Below are 19814 nucleotides of genomic sequence, written 5' to 3'. Positions count from 1 at the left end.
CTGTTTAGACGTGTTTGGTGCATCATACGTTCTGTTGCTACAGTACCAATCACATATTTGCGATGGTACGCTGCAGGGAACACTCAACAATGATCACAAATTACGTGATCGTACGCGTCAAAGGGTTAATAATATCAATGGTTTCAGTTTATCTTTAAGAGTAATACACATTATTTTTATTCAAAGGTAAAACTAATTAGGTGGGTCACCTTAGGTGCATATATTTGTCCTAGTTCACATATGTACAAGTGTGTATTATAAACATGTATGAATTGAAAATGTGTTTTTGCATATCCCAATTGCCCCTGACACACCCTCAGAGAGTGGGGTCATGACCAGCCATTATCAACCGAGACCCAGGAGCAATTAGGGTTAAGTGCTCATAGACAGATTGCCCACCTTGTCAGCTCGGCGATTCAAACAACATTTTCTTTTTACATTTTAGTAATTTAGCAGACACTCTTATCTAAATCGACTTAGAGGAGCAATTAGGGTTGCTCAAGATTTTTCATCTAGTCGTCTCAGGATTCAAACCAGCGACCATTCAGTTACTGGTCCAACGCTCTTAACAGCTAGGCTGCCTGCTGCCCTAGTAAAAGGTGGATATGTACTCCATAAAGTATATATTTGCTGAACAGGAAAAAAACGCAAATTGGCTAATTCCGTTAATTGTGAAAAGAAAATATATGTTGTAGCATGTGAATGCATGAGCAAGCCTGAGTCTGATTCCATATTAACATAGCAATTATCTTTGAAGCTAGGGAACAAGCTCAGCTTGTGTAGTAAAACTAGTTAACTTTATATACCAGTCTGTAAATTCAAATTGCCTTGGCAAGTAAACAATTACTGTAACTGTGCAGCCAATTAATAGCACATGAGGAGTGGAGAGAGATAGAGAGAGGAGGATCCTTTTAGAATGTTAAACATGGCTCCCCTAAGTGTGACACAATTAGGTTTGTACATGGAAAACAGACAATAATGTAATTTTGTGGAATGTTAGTATATCTTAACTTAACCTTTGTTGCTAAAAATCAACTGCTTCTTTTCACATATAATCGCATATATTAAGAAAAAAAAGGGCGTCAGGTAGCCTAGCGGTTAAGAGCGTTGGACCAGTAACTGAAAGGTAGCTGGTTAGAATCCCTGAGCCGACTAGGTGAAACATCTGCCAATATGCCCTTGAGCAAGGCACTTACCTATAATTGCTCCTGTAAATCGCTCTGGATAAGAGATTCTGCTAAATACTTAAATGTAATGTAAGAAAACTCAATGTCTCACCTATTCCACACTCACTTAAATAAAATGACACTGGCTTCAAGGTTTTAGACAAATTGCTTGTCAGTCAAAACAACACTTACTGTCACTCTCATCATTTGTCAGGCTAATGCAGCTATGATAAGCCACAATGAAATTCCGAATAAGCTACCCGACCTGACTGGAGTGTTACAATGTATGTTTTAGTGATTTATTAAAACTTTTTCAACTTAATTATAGAGATGGCATTTATTGGTAAATAAAATTTAAAAAAAATTAAAAAAGGACTGATGCAAATAAACTGAGCCACAGAATGGTTCTGTGGGAAAAGAAATAGTCAAAACATCTACTGAAAACAGGCACAAAACCGGTAAGTAAGGTAAGTAAGCTGACAGGAGCTGCTCATGGGTCCTGAACCTCCCAGTAGGGAACTGCAGCAGACCAGAATGCTATTAACACTGCAGGTCAAACCATGGCCAGCCAAGGAATGACCAGATAATATGGAAACCTACTCTGCCAGCTCAGGAACCCGCTTGACATGAGAGGGGGAAACAGTCAGGTTAGAAGCCCAGTAGCAGACACTGGAAATTTAAAAATGCCATTTTAAAGGCTGAAATGCAAGAGTCTAAAAACACAAAATTATTCATTAGACAGCTTTACTCTAAAGATATACCCAGACACAGAATCATATTCTATAAACTGATACAGTAATAGTTATATGGGGAGGTGAAACTGAAATGCATTGAACACCAACAGAAGCCCCTGAAGGCATGACCTTCCTTTCCTGCGTCAAGTTAATAAAATATAGATTATGTGGCGTCTCAACGTTGACACTTTTAAAGGTAACCATCCTCTGGAGACACTGAGGACGTTACACCCCTGAGGGATGGCTAGAACAGATAATATGAAAATAATATAACTTCTCTTCAGTTGAGGGTGTACCAACAAACATATGACCTTGACAGCTACAACTTATCTCCTTATTGCTTAATTTTTATAGATCGATTTTCATTTTAATTAAAGCCTCTTAATGTTAGACTCGTGGAGGCTGAGTAATTAATTTGGGTGAATGTCATTCCAGATTAATGATCATAGCTATGTATTAATGAATCATGTGTGCTTTATTTGGTGCGGCTGGGATTGACTTGTAGGCTACATTTGTGCTTTATCTTTCTAAGATATAGGTCAAATACAGTAATGAGAGAATCATTCAGGAAAGTTACTCAGAACTGTACTGGATTCTTAGAATTTATAACAACAGAATATGAGCCTAACTAACAAAGTGTGTTACTCTGGTTTACCGCTGCATCTACTGTAATCAACCTTGTGTTATTGCATCAAGATGATCCCATCTGTCTGTGATTGATCAACTTTGTAAGATTTAATGTTTACTTATCAGTGGAAGCATGATAGAAATTGGCTTCCAGACATGAACGCAAGAGTCTAAGACACACTCAGTCACACACACATGCACAAACACACACCTCACCAAACACACTGAATCACAAAGAAAATAGGTAAGCCAGCAGCAAACCCTCCTCTGATGCTATCAGTTTAGCGGAGGAAGACAAATCTGGTCATGTCACGTCCTGGCCAGTATATAAGGTTAATTGTTTTGTAGTTTGGTCAGGGCGTGGCAGGGGGTATTTGTTTTATGTGGTTCGGGGTGGTGTGTTTGTGTAAAGGGTGTTTGATTTAGTAATTCCGGGTTTTGGTTTATGTTTAGTTAATTCTATGGTTAGTCTAGGTTGTGTGTTTCTATGTTTGGTTGATTGGGGTTGGGACTCTCAGTTGAAGGCAGGTGTTGTCTATCTGCCTTTGATTGAGAGTCCCATATATTAGGGTGTGTTTGTATGTGTGATTTGTGGGTGATTATTCTGTGTATAGCCTTGTGCCTTACCAGACTGTTTATTTGTCGAGTGTTCGTTTTTCGTGTTTTGTTATTTTGTATGTTCATTTTTGAGATTAATTAAAAATCAAGATGAGCATTCACGTACCTGCTGCGTTTTGGTCCACATTTTCTGATGACGATTTCGCATTATCGTCAGAAGACGAAGACAATTGTGACAGAATCACCCACCACCAAAGGACCAAGCAGCAGAGGAAGGAGCAGACGGAGTTCGAGTTGGACTGGCGGGAGAAGTGGACTTGGGAGGAAGTTCTGGACGGGGCCGGACCCTGGCATCAGGCTGGGGATTATCGACGCCCGCAGGGGGAAATTGAGGCAGCCAAGGCAGAGAGGCGGTGGTACGAGGCCAAGTACGCGCTGAAGGAGAAGCACGAGAGGCACCCCCAAGAAAATTTTTGGGGGGGGCACACGGGTAGTTTGGCTAGGCGTAAGAAGAGCCGGAAGCCAGCTACTCGTGGTTATATGGAGGAGCGTATGGGGTGGAGAGCGCTATGTTTCGCTGAGGAGCGCACTATCTCACCCATACGCACGCACAGTCCGGTGCGCGTTATTCCAGCCCCTCGCAGGTGCCGTGCTAGAGCGGGCATCCAGCCTGGTAGGAGGATGCCTGCGCAGCGCATCTGGTCGCCGGTACGCCTCCGAGGACCAGGCTACCCAACTCCCGCTCTACGCACGGCTACCATCAGGCCCCTGCACAGCCCAGTCTGCCCTGTACGAGCACCCCGCTCGTACAGGGCTACTAGTTCCATCCAGCCAAGGCGGGTTGTGCAGGAGGTAAGATCTAGACCGGCTGTGCGCCTCCATAGCCCTGGGTTTCCAGCTCCTGTCTCTCGTGCGGACCCGGAAGTGCGTCAACCCAGTCCAACTCGTCCTGTTCCCGCTCCCCGCACTAGCCTGGAGGTGCGTGTACATAATCTGGTAAGCCCAGTACCAGCACCACGCACCAGGCTACAAGTGCGTCAACCCAGCCTCGCCAGTCAACAGTCTTCATCAGAGCTGCCCGCCAGTCAACAGTCATCATCAGAGCTGCCCGCCAGTCAACAGTCATCATCAGAGCTGCCCGCCAGTCAACAGTCATCGTCAGAGCTGCCCGCCAGTCAACAGTCATCGTCAGAGCTGCCCGCCAGTCAACAGTCATTGTCAGAGCTGCCCGCCAGTCAACAGTCATTGTCAGAGCTGCCCGCCAGTCAACAGTCATCGTCAGAGCTGCCCGCCAGTCAACAGTCATCGTCAGAGCTGCCCGCCAGTCAACAGTCGTCAGAGCTGCCCGCCAGTCAACAGTCGTCAGAGCTGCCCGCCAGTCAACAGTCGCCAGAGAGGTCAGACTGCGCTGAACTGCCGGAGTGGCCAGACTGCGCTGAACTGCCGGAGTGGCCAGACTGCGCTGAACTGCCGGAGTGGCCAGACTGCGCTGAACTGCCGGAGTGGCCAGACTGCGCTGAACTGCCGGAGTGGCCAGACTGCGCTGAACTGCCGGAGTGGCCAGACTGCGCTGAACTGCCGGAGTGGCCAGACTGCCCTGAACTGCCGGAGTGGCCAGACTGCCCTGAACTGCCGGAGTGGCCAGACTGCCCTGAACTGCCGGAGTGGCCAGACTGCCCTGAACTGCCGGAGTGGCCAGACTGCCCTGAACTGCCGGAGTGGCCAGACTGCCCTGAACTGCCGGAGTGGCCCGAGTGGCCAGACTGCCCAGACTGTCCCGAATTGCCAGACTGCCCAAACTGTCCCGAATTGCCAGACTGCCCAGACTGTCCCGAATTGCCAGACTGCCCAGACTGTCCCGAATTGCCAGACTGCCCAGACTGTCCCGAATTGCCAGACTGCCCAGACTGTCCCGAATTGCCAGACTGCCCAGACTCTCCCGAGATGCCAGACTGGCCCGACTGCCCCCCGGCGATGCCAGACTGGCCCGACTGCCCCTCGGCGATGCCAGAGTGGCCCGACAGCCTGGAACGGCCGGAACCAGAGCCACCTCCAGAAATAGGTGGGTTGGGGAGGGGGGGTGTAGCACAGTGCCGTCGTTGACGGCAGCCACCCTCCCTTCCCTCCCTTTAGAAAAGGGGACTTTTTGTTGGTGTTGCTTGGGGTTATTTTTTGTTAAGGTGCTTCTGGGGTAGCACCTTTAAGGGGGGGGGGTACTGTCACGTCCTGGCCAGTATATAAGGTTAATTGTTTTGTAGTTTGGTCAGGGCGTGGCAGGGGGTATTTGTTTTATGTGGTTCGGGGTGGTGTGTTTGTGTAAAGGGTGTTTGATTTAGTAATTCCGGGTTTTGGTTTATGTTTAGTTAATTCTATGGTTAGTCTAGGTTGTGTGTTTCTATGTTTGGTTGATTGGGGTTGGGACTCTCAGTTGAAGGCAGGTGTTGTCTATCTGCCTTTGATTGAGAGTCCCATATATTAGGGTGTGTTTGTATGTGTGATTTGTGGGTGATTATTCTGTGTATAGCCTTGTGCCTTACCAGACTGTTTATTTGTCGAGTGTTCGTTTTTCGTGTTTTGTTATTTTATATGTTCATTTTTGAGATTAATTAAAAATCAAGATGAGCATTCACGTACCTGCTGCGTTTTGGTCCACATTTTCTGATGACGATTTCGCATTATCGTCAGAAGACGAAGACAATTGTGACAGGTCAATAACAATTGATCTAAGCCATGCCATTTGTATGGCTCTGTGTGAAAACTGAATTCACCAGATTGTTATTGGAATATGAAAGCTATTTTCAGATGCTGGTTGAATCAGCATGCATTACAGCCGCTTCTTGGAGAGTTTAGAATAGTGTATATAAACACGTTTTTCTGGCTAGGGGGTCTACTAAATTAGATTGTGATGACCTGCCTGCACTGCAACTGGGAATGTCAACATTGATGCTATTCAAGCTTCTGAGAGATTGTTGATTGGATTTATTGGGTTATTACAAATCTGAACCTGTCACTTTTGCTTTTGCTTCAAGACTTGACTTCCGGAGATTGCCTGTGTGCAACTAATAACACAAAGGAGATAAAACTAAGTGCGTCAAAACTCCTGTGTCAGCCGTTTTTCCTAACTGGAAACTCCACTCCTTTGACGATCAATGGAATCTAATATAGTGCTAGAGCACACAAATGATTGACACTGTGGTCCTTTTCACCTGTGGTGTTTCCCATTTTGTTCTCTCTCTGAATTGACACTTCCACTATACTCATTCAGACGCTCATATACATTTAGACAATCTGAGCATTGAGAACATGGCAGCCACTTCCTTTGTGAGAGAGTTTCCTGAAGACAATCACTAAAAACCCAACTGCCCTCCGAGCCCCCCACAATAGGTACCACGACTGCTGGTCATTATTTTTGCTTAAAGAAGCTAAAAAGACTTCTCCCTTTCACCATCTTATGGGAAATCTGCTTAGTGGCAGTGAAAGCATACCTGCTTCCACCTTTCCAATTAAATTAAGATGTATTTGCCTTTCAAAGCCTCGCCTCCCTCTCTTCCCTATTGGAATCATTGATGGAGCCCTCTGGCCTATGATGAATGACTTCCAACCCAGAGATGAATAGGAAGATGAATGCATTGCTCTGCGAGGGTTGGAGAGGTAGTGCAAGGAGTGCTGACATAGTGACAAATACACTGACCATGGCACCAACCTGCCTAAATCAGCAAGGGAGGGTGGCAACTGCTCAACAGCACCAGCAGACACTTCCTCATAGTCTCTGTCCCTGTCCCATGGACTATTAGCTAAGTTAGCAATGAAATGCCAGTTGCAGTAAATTCACTGTTTCTGACATGATACAATCAAAGTGGAAGGATGCATATACCGGTAACACATTCAAGACTGTGTATGTTCAGTAAAATGCTGATTAAGGAGAATAGTCCTTGTAAGGATATACATTTCAGATCATTTGAAAGATCAATTCTTCTGTGTAGGATTTTCAGATAGTATAGCATAGGGGATTTTGTAAAACCTAAATTGTAAAACCTAAATAACATCTGCAATGAATCACTCAGACATTGGCATTTACAGTATGTATTCCCAGTGGGGAAAACTGGTTGAAATTACATCATTTACATAATTTCAACCAGTTTTGCCCACTGCGGTTTTCTTTATGACACTGGTGAGGCCAATCATGTTATTTTTCTCTTGACTACTCTGCATCTGACAATGTCATGTTTCAGAGCAGAGCGCAAAAGCCAGGAATCACTGTACCTGAAAGGACTTCAGTGCTACCACACCCTGCATGCATAAGAATGTATGCTACACTCTACAAATACAGGTGCAAGTTTGAACCAAATAAGATTCTTGAGAGCAAAGCCATAGGGGAACCATTTTAGGGTCTCTGAAGAACCATAAATGGGATGGTTCTTTGAAGAACCATATAAAAATCAAAAACCAGAAATGTCCGGGACCGGAATTGAATAGCCCTGCTGTAGAGTTTTAAGCCTTATTTGCATATTTCCCAGGGTGCCTTTAGAGTTAATTTTAGAGTTACCACTACCATGACTGTGCTTGCTAGTGACAGAGACATGGTTGTTGCATTTATTCATTTTCAGTCCTGTGGCCTTCACCAAGTGAGATCCTAAGTGAATATGTTGTCATTAATGTTATATTATTTAAGACAATAGAATGCATCATTCATAAGGCCTTCTTTTGAGGGCCTAGTTTTACCCAATACAGTAGCCTGAAACCCATATTTTACAGGACACATCAAGCCTGCAAGTCACATTATGCTGGCTTGCAAAGTGATGTGTAATTCCTATTGGATTCCAGCCAGAGTGGGAATATACAACATTTAGCATTTTTATTCACCAGCAACTTTCATTCAGAATGACTGCCATGGTTTTGTAGACTAAGATATGAGATAAGTCCAAGTAAGAGATTGGAATAGTTTTGAAATTGTAAGTTATTTATATTTGAGTAGCATAAGATGAATCTATCAATCATAGATATTGAAACAAACAATTTAAAAAAATTCTACCTGCAATAAAGCATGCTGGGAAATATAATAATGATGGAGGTGGCTTTGGTTCAACACTAGGGTTTTTTTTTACCACTTAGTGTTAATTTAACTCTTTACTGTGTTAATTTAACTCTTGAATCAACACTGGATAACACTGGCCAATTTGATGTGTGCTATGAAAGGGACACATCTGCACGCTTCCATACGGTTCAATAACTTTTTAGAATTCAGAAGAACTGTTGATGTCACGTCAAGAACCCAACAAGAGTTCTCCAAGAGTTCTCCAAGGAACCTTAAGAGCTGAGGAAGGACCATTTAAGAACCTTCATTTTTTTTCTGTGTACTGTGTGAGATCAATTCTAATAGAACAGTAGCTATAGGACTATTACACAATGAGAACCTGCATCCCAAATGACACCCTATTCCCTACATAGTGCACTACTTTTGATCAGATCCTTATGGACCCTGGTCAAAAGTATTGCATTAAATAGGGAATAGGGTGCCATTTGAAACACAACCATTGGGCATGGTGAAGTGGTGATGGGATCCTTTGCTGTGGCTCTCCTCCAGCCCCACGGCATCACTTGGATAGAAAGGTTTATACTCCAGAGGGACAAGGCCCTGGGATGTGATGACAGCAGAAAATCCATTAAGATTATACTTTTTTGATATCCTCAGAAGTTTCCAATAAACATTAAATTTTAACTGATGCCATTCTGTCTTTGTTGATTATCCATTACCTTAGAAATAACCTTGTAAATGTGGTTTGGAGTGAGATGTCCTGTAGTGTCTAAGCAACCTTCTTTGAGAGGTCATATAAACCATCCAAATCTGGACATAAGTATGGACATATCGGGCCAGTTGCATCTAAACATAGGTACCATTACCATAGGCATACATTTCATTTATTTTTTATTTTATTTAACTTTCATTTAACTAGGCAAGTCAGTAAAGAACAAATTCTTATTTACATTGATGGCCTACACCAGCCAAACCCGGACGACGCTGGGCCAATTGTGCACCGCCCTACGGGACTCCCAATCACAGCCGGTTGTGATACAGCTTGGAATCAAAACAGGGTGTCTGTAGTGACGCCTCTAGCACTGAAATGCAGTGCCTTAGACCGCTGCGCCACTCGGGAGCCATAAGACATATTACCAAAGGTACCATAACAATGCTGAATGGTTTCTCATTAAAGCATAACTATGTGTGGAGATTACAAGATTTCATCTCCACTGTGAGTTTCTTTGTAATATGAAAGAGTAAATTGTCCCAGTGCAAATTCGATAGTGCTTTAATGGAGAAGACAACCTTTATACTGTAATGACTACTGTATGACAGCGTTACAACATACTGTATGATAACAGCTTCACAGTTTTCACAGCATATATCTAGCTTTTTTTCTTTCTTCATTATCCAGATAAAACGAAGAAACTAGAAAGTAAAGATCTGAGTCTTTACATTTCCAGGAAATAGGACAGAAATAGATTTCTCTGAAGTTGAATAGGCCTAATCCAAATGTTAAATATCCTGTTAAGCTCCCTTTGCAGTAATGTACACAATGTTGTACCTGCCAACAACAGCAGCAAATGGGAGATGTGAATGGAATGATGAAAGATGCAGCACATTGAAGCCTGAGTCATTTGGTGGAGCAAGGATGGATCTTTTCCTCTGTTAATGAGGGTGGTTTACATTGAACCTCTGTATTCTGTCTAAATGGCACGGCTGGCACCATGTGCTGTGCTTGTAGTGTGGAGAAGCACCAGACAGAATTCAGATCTGAAGACTAATGAATTCTGACAGCAGTGGCACAATCCAAATCAGCCCCTTTCCTCATGAAAAATGATTTGGTTAATATCTTCTCCCATTTCCTTCCAGTTCATTATTTACTTGGATGACATGCTTGGTAGCTTGGCATACTCTGTGGATGTGGATTGTGCAGTAACTTCGAGAGAATTACGTTTGGATTCAATCACATGCATTTTAAAAAAGTTGTTGAAGGTGGATGTTGAAAGTGCATGTTTTATGAAAACACAAAAGAAGGTTATTTGACAATACAGGTGTCAGGAGGAAAACACGTTGATTGTATAGATTAAAATGAAAGACAAACAACATGTTTTTTTTAGATAACGTTTTCTACAAAACTTGGAAGAGCAACAAAATGTATGATTTTCTTTGTCAGCCATCAGCAATACCAGCGCTAGTGACTGAGGTCAGCATTGAAAGGGACAGACGTAACCACATTCTTAAAAAATTGCTGGTCATAACACCACAGAACAAACGCCACCATAGCAGCAATATTGCATGTTGGACAATACTCAATTCAATTTAAACACACCCAAATAATGGGACTCATTGGCTCTGCTTAAGGCAAAATGTTAGCCTGACATGTTAGTCTTAAATTCTGAAATAATCTGGGATGTTTCTTCTTGGAAATTGAACCCATGGGTTTATTGCCTGTGTTTTCATGCTACTAGCCAATCAAATCAGCTGCACTCTGCTGCCTCTGACTTCCCCTCTAGAGGGTTTTCTCCACTTTAAGAAAAACTGATATTGCACAATTTACGAAGCTTCTTGGTATACGTTGAAATGACAAAATAAGGGACAAAATCTATAAATTCCAAATTGCTCCTACCTGTGAGATAGTCTGGGTCAGGGACTGGGTCTGACAGCTCTTCGTGGCATTGCACCTCGGTTGGAACTGATGCCACAACCATGCCATCTGGGAGCTGCTGCTCGATGCCTCGGGCAAAGTTCTTCTGCCTGGATTAAGTATGACAAAACAGCCTATTTAGAGCCCCACAATTACTCACCCATCCAACTAGGCCTCATGAGGGAGAGAGGGAATAAGGCAGAGAAGAGCCAGTGTCAATCATTAACAAACTGCAAAGCAGTATCTTCTGAAGTGAAGAGGAAACTCAGCAACTCTTGGAGGAGAGTGGTAGTTGATAAAAAGTTTTATTTATTGTTAAAACCAACACGTTTCAGCCAGAATCGTTCATAATTTTCTGGCAGATGGTTAAGAAAATCCACAGGAAATACTGTATGTGAGCATGCAGGGAGAATCAGAGACTTCTACATCAAACATGTCATTTTTCATAATGTTAAATGTCCTTTTATTCTGTGATTCTCCTCCAGTTCCTAACCTGATATGCTCATTTTGTTCATGTTTAAGGCTCCCCCTAAAGTCGATTGACGTACCAGTGCTTCACATGGTGACGACATTTTTAATATTGAATAGCTCCCGTGTGCTTATGCTAGAGACGTACTGTTTCTTGTAGTGGCTTCAGCTCAAAAACCTCTTTCCGCCGATATAAAGTTTCTGCCTATTCCATAACATGGGGCTTGTGAAAGCGCCATTTTTCTACACATGAGAGGATCCAGACAAGAAAACCGTCACGAAATCATCTGTAAAACCTGAACCCGTGTGAGCTACAAAATATTATGTCACCAATATGCATTTTTGGCACATTTTTCTAAAGAAAATGTTACCTGAAATGTATTTTTTACAACATATCAACAATTACCTCTATGCAAGTCTGAAGCATATATCTAAGGATAACCACACACAATTTGATGAATGTACTGTAGATGCTTCTGAAGCTGAGGAAAATGAGTTGGCGTGTTGGAAGAGTCTGACTTTGGGAAAATGGCACTCCAAGACAAGTACGCTGAATTTAGATTACCAAACACCAAACACCTATTTAGACATAATCACGATCTCTTCAAAGTAAGTTACTACAGTATAGTCCAGTTTGTTACATTCTCTATGAAATGGGATTTTAAATAATGTGTAATTATGGATGTATGTCCATTTTTAAGTCGTTAAAATTGATGACATTTTGATGACGATAGTATGAGAAACTAAGGAAAACATCAATTTTCATTTTTATGTTTACTTTTTGAAAATACTAATATGAATGGACCAAAATACCAACAAATCAAAAAATGTATAGCTACTCAGATGCAAAAATGTAATTTCAGCCTGTGGTGCCTGGCCTTAATCTTGCTCTCCCTGGTATACTCATCCCTGTCTCTGCTCACTGCATTCATTCATTACAATAGTGATAATATCCACTCCAAAGAGTCCATTTGAAAAGTTAGAAAAAGAGTGGATCTTAAAGGGCAAATGACTTTGAATTGAATATGAAAAAAACTGTACTGCCGCGAAAGCTTTCACTTTCTCGATAAAAGGACCAGCGGAGGTACCTGAAAGTTATATGGAAGCACTTTTTTCTTTATGCTCACTTTTCTGCATGCATTCATGTTTCTGGTAAGAGTCACTGATGAAGAAGATTTGAGCTTGAAAGGTGATCCTTAATCCAAAATCTCGATTTCTCCTCAAAAGCCGGAATCATGAATAACCACATGTATGGGGATACCAGTTACAAAGATTTTAGAACAGACAAATAATGAAACACAATCTGTACAATAATGATATAACTACAGAAGAAGAAAAAAGAATACCCCTCATGTAGCTGAGCAATGGCTCTGTACAGCACATCTACAGTATACATCTACTCATATTAAGTTGCGTTCTTTTGACTTGATGGTTAACAGCCACAGATGTAAACACAATAATAAACAGCATGATCTTTAAATACTCAAAACATACATTTCCAGAATTGGGTTGAAACAGGAAAGGGGTGGGATGCAGTTACAAACCCCTCCTATTATTCATCACTGAGTGAAAAATAACTGCTACTATGAAAGGAGCATTACGTCATTTCCACGTTCCAAACACACATGCCTGACTTGAAGCAACATTACTCATAGTCAATGATTGAGCATCACACTCCCATTACTTAATATATTATCAAGGCACAAGGCGAGACCCAAATGCAGACACAGGAGGCAGATGGTTGGAGTCTTACAATGTTTATTAATCCAAAGCGGTAAGTAAGAGAATGGTCGAGGACAGGCAAAAACCAGGAGGTACAAAGTGGCAGACAGGCTCGTGGTCAAGGCTGGCAGAATGGTCAGGCAGGCGGGTACAAAGTCCAGAAACAGGCAAGGGTCAAAACCAGGAAGACAAGAAAAAGGAGAATACAAAAAGCAGGAGGATGGGAAAAACGCTGGCACAGAGAGACTGGAAACACAGGGATAAATACACTGGGGGAAATAGGCGACACCTGGAGGGGGTGGAGACAGGTGAAACAGATCAGGGCGTGACATATATCTTACAACCACCTCTGAAATAGTCATTTATCCCTTCGAAGTCAATTACATAATGTTTCGGAACTGTAAACAGCAATAGTCCTATTGATACTTTATATCTATAAGCAGTGTCAAATATCCTTTAGCTTCCAGGGACTTAGAACTAGCAGGAACTGGATGTAACTGTAAAATGGCTGTGCATATTGTCACGACTCTTACCGAAGGTGGCTCCCCCTCCTGCTCGGGTGGCGCTTGGCGGTTGTCGTCACCGGCCTACTAGCTGCCACTGATTCCTTTTTGTTTTCCCCCCTTTTCGTTATTAGGTGCACCTGTTCTTAGTTGGGCTAATTAGCTGGCTTTATTAGCCAGCAGGGCCACCTGCTCTGTGTGCGTGATTATCTTTTCATTGTATGCTGTGCGTGATTACACGCGGTTTGTTGCACATTCTTCAGTGGTGCGTATGTTTTACGCAAGCTGTGTTTTGTCCCGTGTGTTTGGGGCACTTTGCTTTGTTGTGCGCTCTGTGCGCTGTTTGGGTTGGCTGTCGTTTTGTGTGGAAGCCTATTAAAGCCCATACACCGAATCGCTGTTCTCCTGCATTTGATTCCTCATCTACCAACACCCACGTCTTACACATATTAGCTAAAATCGTCCCCTTTGGGGGCATTTTCTGAAAATGAAACCTGACCCTCCATTGGAAACACTGAAATAATGCCATTACATGCCAATTCATTTGTATGGCCGTTCCATGGCCGGGGGTAAGGAAGAGGAACACATTGTTAACAGTCATTAAAAGCATGGAAATTAGACTCATACATATCAAATATGTTGCTTTAGGCATAGTATAACAATACTTATCTCCTAAGCAAAGAAAATGGAGAAAAGGGTATTTATAATGCACCTTGGGCCTAGAGGGTAAAATGGTTTGAATGTGCCATTGTGATTAATTTGTATTGTCAAGAAGAAGTTACGCCTGTATGAAATATGCCATTGTTAAACTGGCTTAAAGCCAATTTCATATTAACATAGTCAATTGCCAAACTGTATCACAAATTACAGTTCCTGTGATCTAAAAAAGGAAAACCAAGAGTTTAATTTAGTGAGTTTTCTTTGGACTTTGGAATCTAACAAAATAGTAATAACGGGATGAGGTGATGCCAAAAAACTATTTCAGTATTTTTTCAAGATCAGAGCCAACCAAAGTTAAAATCTTATTTAGATAATATGTACATCCTGTGCATATTATTATTCATTTGAAAGTATAGGTCACTTTGAAAGAGTTCATGTCCATGTGCCTCTTCTTGAGTAATAGCTGGGAAATGAAAAATGTAACCTTTAACTGTTTCAGGCTTTCAGCCAACTTTATAATTTCAACTATGACATACCTCAGTGATATTTTTGACTTTTTGATTATGATATATACATTTTTTTGTATTCCCCCTGCTAATAACAGATGACAAGTGATGGAATGGGGCTGGGGTAAGAACTTTACAACGTCCAATAATTGAGGCAATGCCCTCCAGTGTTTAATATAATCAATCTAGCTCACACAGAAATTGTATATTTTAATTAAGCGAGTAGATAAAGGTGTTCCTCCTCTGAGGGGGTGAGAGGAGACACCCCACCAAGTAGTTAGGAAATGTGGTCTAAATCACAATCCCAAGCAGCCCTAATGAGAACAAAGGACACAAAAATATTCATTAAAACCTGCTCTAAGCATGTTGTGTGGAGTAATGAGAGAGAGAGAGAGAGAGAGAGAGAGAGAGAGAGAGAGAGAGAGAGAGAGGCCTTGGAGCCAAAGGGAGGAAATAATGAGAAGAGGTTGCCTTTTTAACTCACATTATTCTAATGTACTTCACTGCCTCCCTCAGAGACATTTAGATCTACCAGTGGGAAATCGCATCACTACTAAGTCTGTAGACATACAAAACAGCACCAGCCATCTCAGCTAAGATCCCATCTCTTCTCTCTCTCTATGCTCAAGAGAAAGAGAAGAAAAAATGTTTAATGGAATATCCCCTTATGTGCTCTTGTTATAAAACTCTGTGTCCCGGCCGGTCTTGGCCACATAAAAGCTCCGGCTAAGATTGTATGACACCTCTTATTTACCTCCAATCCTCCACAGAAAATTCGAACTTTTGAAATAATAATTACCAAGCCGACTCTGAAATTCAGCGGGAGCGATTCAGAAAATGACAACTACCTTTTTAAAAAACATGAAAAGTGTTTCAGAGGCTGGTGAGCATGAAAGCAGGGCCCACAGCTCTGTGTGGATAGAATCAGACGCAGCTCTGTGGCACAGCCTGGAGCCTGGCCATCCAGCAGACTCTGCTCCTGCTGAGTGGGTACAGGCTAGCCTCATCTTATTCCTGCAACACTGGCTGTGAAGAGCCAGTGGGCACCTTCTCACTCTGCTAGATGTGTCCTTTAATTTCCTTCCCTTTGTTGTTCCAGCCAGACTAAATAAAAAGGTAGGGGTGGGATGCCTCTTTTTCAAATGAATAAAAGATCAACAGTCATACTTGACTATGAGGAAATGTGCACATTTGGTATAGTTTGTGAAACGTTTTATGTACAGTAGAGTGTGGTAGAGGGGAGCTTGGGAGTTTGGGGAACCACATTTCCGTTTCTATCCAGCAGCTATGTGTTGTTTCTGTACTTTTCAGGATTTTTTCAGGATAGTTGAAGTTTCCTTACTTTTTGCATGCTACGTTAATGATTAGACAGTGTTAAAATTGGACTTCCTTGCCTTTCATAAGTTTACTGTCAAAGAGTGAAACAGATGCTTTGTGACACTACAGAACCGTGGGGTGGAGCTTTGATGAAGCGCCAATGAAACTCCAAGCACCAGGCTGGTATGAAACAGAATAATCCACGTTTTTCTCTCCTTTTATTCCAGGATGTCTCTCACGGTGATTCTCTTCGTAAACCATGCACGAGTCACACAAGGGCTTATTCCTCTCCATAGGGTGTCAGTCAATGGACAACATTTTATTTCTGCCGCTAAATTGTATTTATCTGGATAATGTTAAGACTATACCTCAAGTTAAAATACATTTTTCTCATTTAAAATAATATAATTAAAATGTCACAAAATGAATTAATAAACCCCAGCATTTAATATCAGTAACATTAGCATTTGTTTTTATCATTGAGAGAATGTTTATTCATAATACTTTCTAAATTAAGTTTGAAGTTCTCTGCAATACTACATCATCAGCAGTAATCTCTACTTCCCAGTACTATTCCTCCTGTGTATAAAAGTTTTGACTATTTTCTTTAGTTTCCAATTAATTGTCACATCAGTATGGCATTCTTGTGAGACTTAATGAACCCAAGGTAGGCACCAGTGCAGCAGCGCAGCAGACCCTTTGTTCATTGCACATTCAAAGTTTCATCTGCTCCAATTACGTTCCATTACACCAAACTGGCTCCTGGTCACTTTTAATTCACTTCTTGCCATCTTGTATAATTAGGGTTTGCATTAACCATGGCTCCCCAAAGAGGCTTTCTCCAGCACCATGTCTGGCTGCACTCTGCACAGGAGCATTTTGTACTTTTCAAAGTCTGTCTGAAACCCTGGCTGTCTCTCCCGGTGCTTTCAAAATGAGATCAGAGCATTTGAGATTTAGCTACAGTACTTGATGATATTAACTTCCCCTTGTTCGCCTTCCTCGAGCATTCACGTGACATATTGTAAGTGGATGCACTGCCTCTGGCTGCAGGATCCATGTGCACCCAAATTGCATTTTCAGGACCGTAGATGATTTCCGTGACCTGACTTCCTGACTTCAGCGGAAAGGAAGCATCGTGAGTGGACGATGGTAATTAAGCAGCCCACAAAGCATGCTGCTACAGAACTCATATTCACAAAACAGAGCCTGCTGTGCATTTCTTTAGATATTAAAAGCAGATCTTTAGATCCTCATTCACAAGATACACTGTATTTAGATGTACATCATTTTGGTAATTTTCATTGTGGACAGAAGATGCCATACAGTACAGATTAATCTTCTGAGTGCATTAGTCTCTCACCTTGCTTTAGTATACTATACATCTCTGCCCATTGTATACATTCATTTAAATGTTTTATAAATACATTTTTTTCCTCTAGCTGAGGACCAATTAAACAACCATGGATCAACCATGAATCAACCATGAATCATTCCTATTTTATACACGAGCTATAACCCATGACACAACTCATACATTACCTGAAGGAAGCTTTGAGGATCTGCCCAGAGGTGATCTCCTTGGTGTGGTTGTTGTAACCATAGAAGAGATCCCCAAAAACGGTTTGGTTGGCTGGGATATCAGCTGTCTCCCCACAGTCCAGTCCCTCGGTACAGGCTTCAGACAGGGGCTGGCAGGAACGACCATCTTGACCTTTCTTGTAATCCTCAATACAACTACAACGACAGCCATAAAAAAAAGGGGAGCAGTGTGAGCTGATGTGCTCTTACATTATATTCAAATAGACTGTGTTTAATCTACATTATACACATAGCTTGTAATAAATATAGTCATATTCAGGATTTAGACCGAATTCTGTTTGCAATTCAAGTCAATACAGGGATAAAAATGAGGTCGTTTTTTGACTTATACTGGAAACCGATTTAATTGAATAGGTCCCTTTGGCTGTATTTATGCAGGCATCCCAATTCTGATCTTTTTCTCACTAATTGGTCTTTTGACCAATCACATCAGCTCTAAAAAATATGTGAAAAGATCTGATGTGATTGGTCAAAAGACCAGTTAGCAGAAAAAGTATCAGAATTGGGCTGCCTTAGTGACTGACTGAAGAGTACATGAAATTCCATCTTGACATTAGGTGAACATCACTATGGCTTCCTGTCAGGATTATTGACTTATTTTACTTGTGTTCATGGATTCACTATTTACTCAGAAGTGCACCACTTTATGCCTGAGTTCAAGGAGATCCACAAAATAGGCCCCCTCATGATTCTAGTGTGCCAATCAATTCTAGCTTTGTTGTATGGTGCTATTAATTAAATTCAGTGAACAAAAAACACCCCATTTCATTTTTCAAAAAGGGAATAATCCAAACAGTGAGTCCTCTCGACTCTTTCATATTTATGACACTTTGACATTCCAGTGTCTAGAGAGCTCTGTAAAATATATCAAAGGCAATGGGCCTGGGATTAAAGTGAAATACCCTTTCTTCATGATGACACTTCTTTCTACAGGAAAATGTCACTAAAGAGGGTTAGATATATTTTGTCCATAATGCAGTCCTAATCCACGACGCATTGAAACTGGTTCACTTTCCCTGTCATATTATCATGTTTCATATGACAGACAATTAAGCACGTTTGTCACCTACAGTCAGAAATACTTTTGTGTCAGGAGAAGACTTGACATTAAAAGAGAGGTCAAGAGATCTTTCTCTTTTAAGAAACAACCTCTCCAAGGCGAAGAGACAAATCACTCTGAGTGACTAACGCACTGCACAGCTGACATTTAAAAGACATACTGGTGCACTTCGCTTTCCTACTAAAACCATGTCATGACAATGACATCACCAGGAATCTATTGAAGTGAAAAACAAGGCAATACTAGTACTACACATTGTTAGGTTCTGATTATCAAAGTAAGAACTCGACGGACACTATGAAAGCTTGAACCAAGTTCATTCATCCCAGAGGATCGAACAGCTGAACCGACAAAAGACATTCACACAAGCACTGATATTTAACCCTTTCTCCTATGCTGAATCTCCTCCTACACATCTGAACAGCCAATGATGTTCAGAACCTTAGTGATATCTGTTCTTCCTCCTTTCTTCTGACCTGACCTCTGCCCCAAAGTGCTCACTCCTCCCCAACTCACGGCTGTCATGTTGACTCGTACCAGACGGTGTCTTTCCTCTTCCCATAGGATCCCTGATGGCTAACAATAATATATCCTGACATAACGTAAAGGTTATAAATTACCCTCTCTCCCTCAGTGAAAGGAATAAGTATATTTCATGATTTCATAAGTCAAGAAATCAGAACCCAACAACATTTTGGTAGAACTGACTAGGTATCCCCTTTCTAGGTATCCTCTTTCCCTTCCCTACTATCATGGTATTGTTAGAATTTCCTACACTGTAAACTGCTGTCCTCCTTTTTAAACACTTTAGGATATGACACTGTTATATCAGTTCAGTACCACAGAGACAGGGCCTGCATACCAAATAGCACTGTATTTGCAGCACAGTGCACTACTTTAGTGCACTAAAAAAGTAGTGCACTATGTAGAGAATAGGTTGCCATTTGAGATGCATACAAGATCAGTAGTGTTCTCTCACCCGCAGAACATCTGGATGTTGTAAAGGGTGGGGTCGTCCTCCAGGGGGGCGAGCTGCTGGAGGCACAGTTGTTCACAGCCTCCGTTAAAGCCGTCAGAGCAGTCGATGCCAATGTGGTGGTCGTAGCAGCCTGTGCCATCCTTCATGGGACTCAGTCCAGGAGGGCACTAGAAAGAATGGGAATAAAGGATACAGGATGTCACAGATCAACTAAAATACACTAGGGATGTGATCTGGTTCCATAT

At 41.8% G+C, this 19814-nt stretch overlaps 1 protein-coding gene across 9 annotated transcripts in view; it reads right to left on the bottom strand.

Moving 5' to 3' along the window:
- The window catches only part of LOC106599413 (astrotactin-1), a 282536-nt gene that overhangs the window by 136547 nt on the left and 126175 nt on the right, over positions 1-19814 (bottom strand). For all 9 annotated transcript variants that reach the window (XM_045714659.2, XM_014190633.3, XM_014190634.3 and 6 more), the window contains 3 exons: positions 19570-19736; positions 17471-17665; positions 10735-10862 (listed from right to left, as the gene is read on the bottom strand). In XM_045714659.2, the coding sequence (XP_045570615.1) occupies positions 10735-10862; positions 17471-17665; positions 19570-19736 (490 nt within the window). The remainder of the gene's footprint in view (positions 1-10734; positions 10863-17470; positions 17666-19569; positions 19737-19814) is intronic.

Source organism: Salmo salar, chromosome 03 (genome assembly GCF_965601325.2).
Source record: "Salmo salar chromosome 03, fSalSal1, whole genome shotgun sequence".
NCBI classification, from domain to species: Eukaryota; Metazoa; Chordata; class Actinopteri; order Salmoniformes; family Salmonidae; genus Salmo; species Salmo salar.
This window is presented reverse-complemented; position numbering and strand designations above follow the sequence as displayed.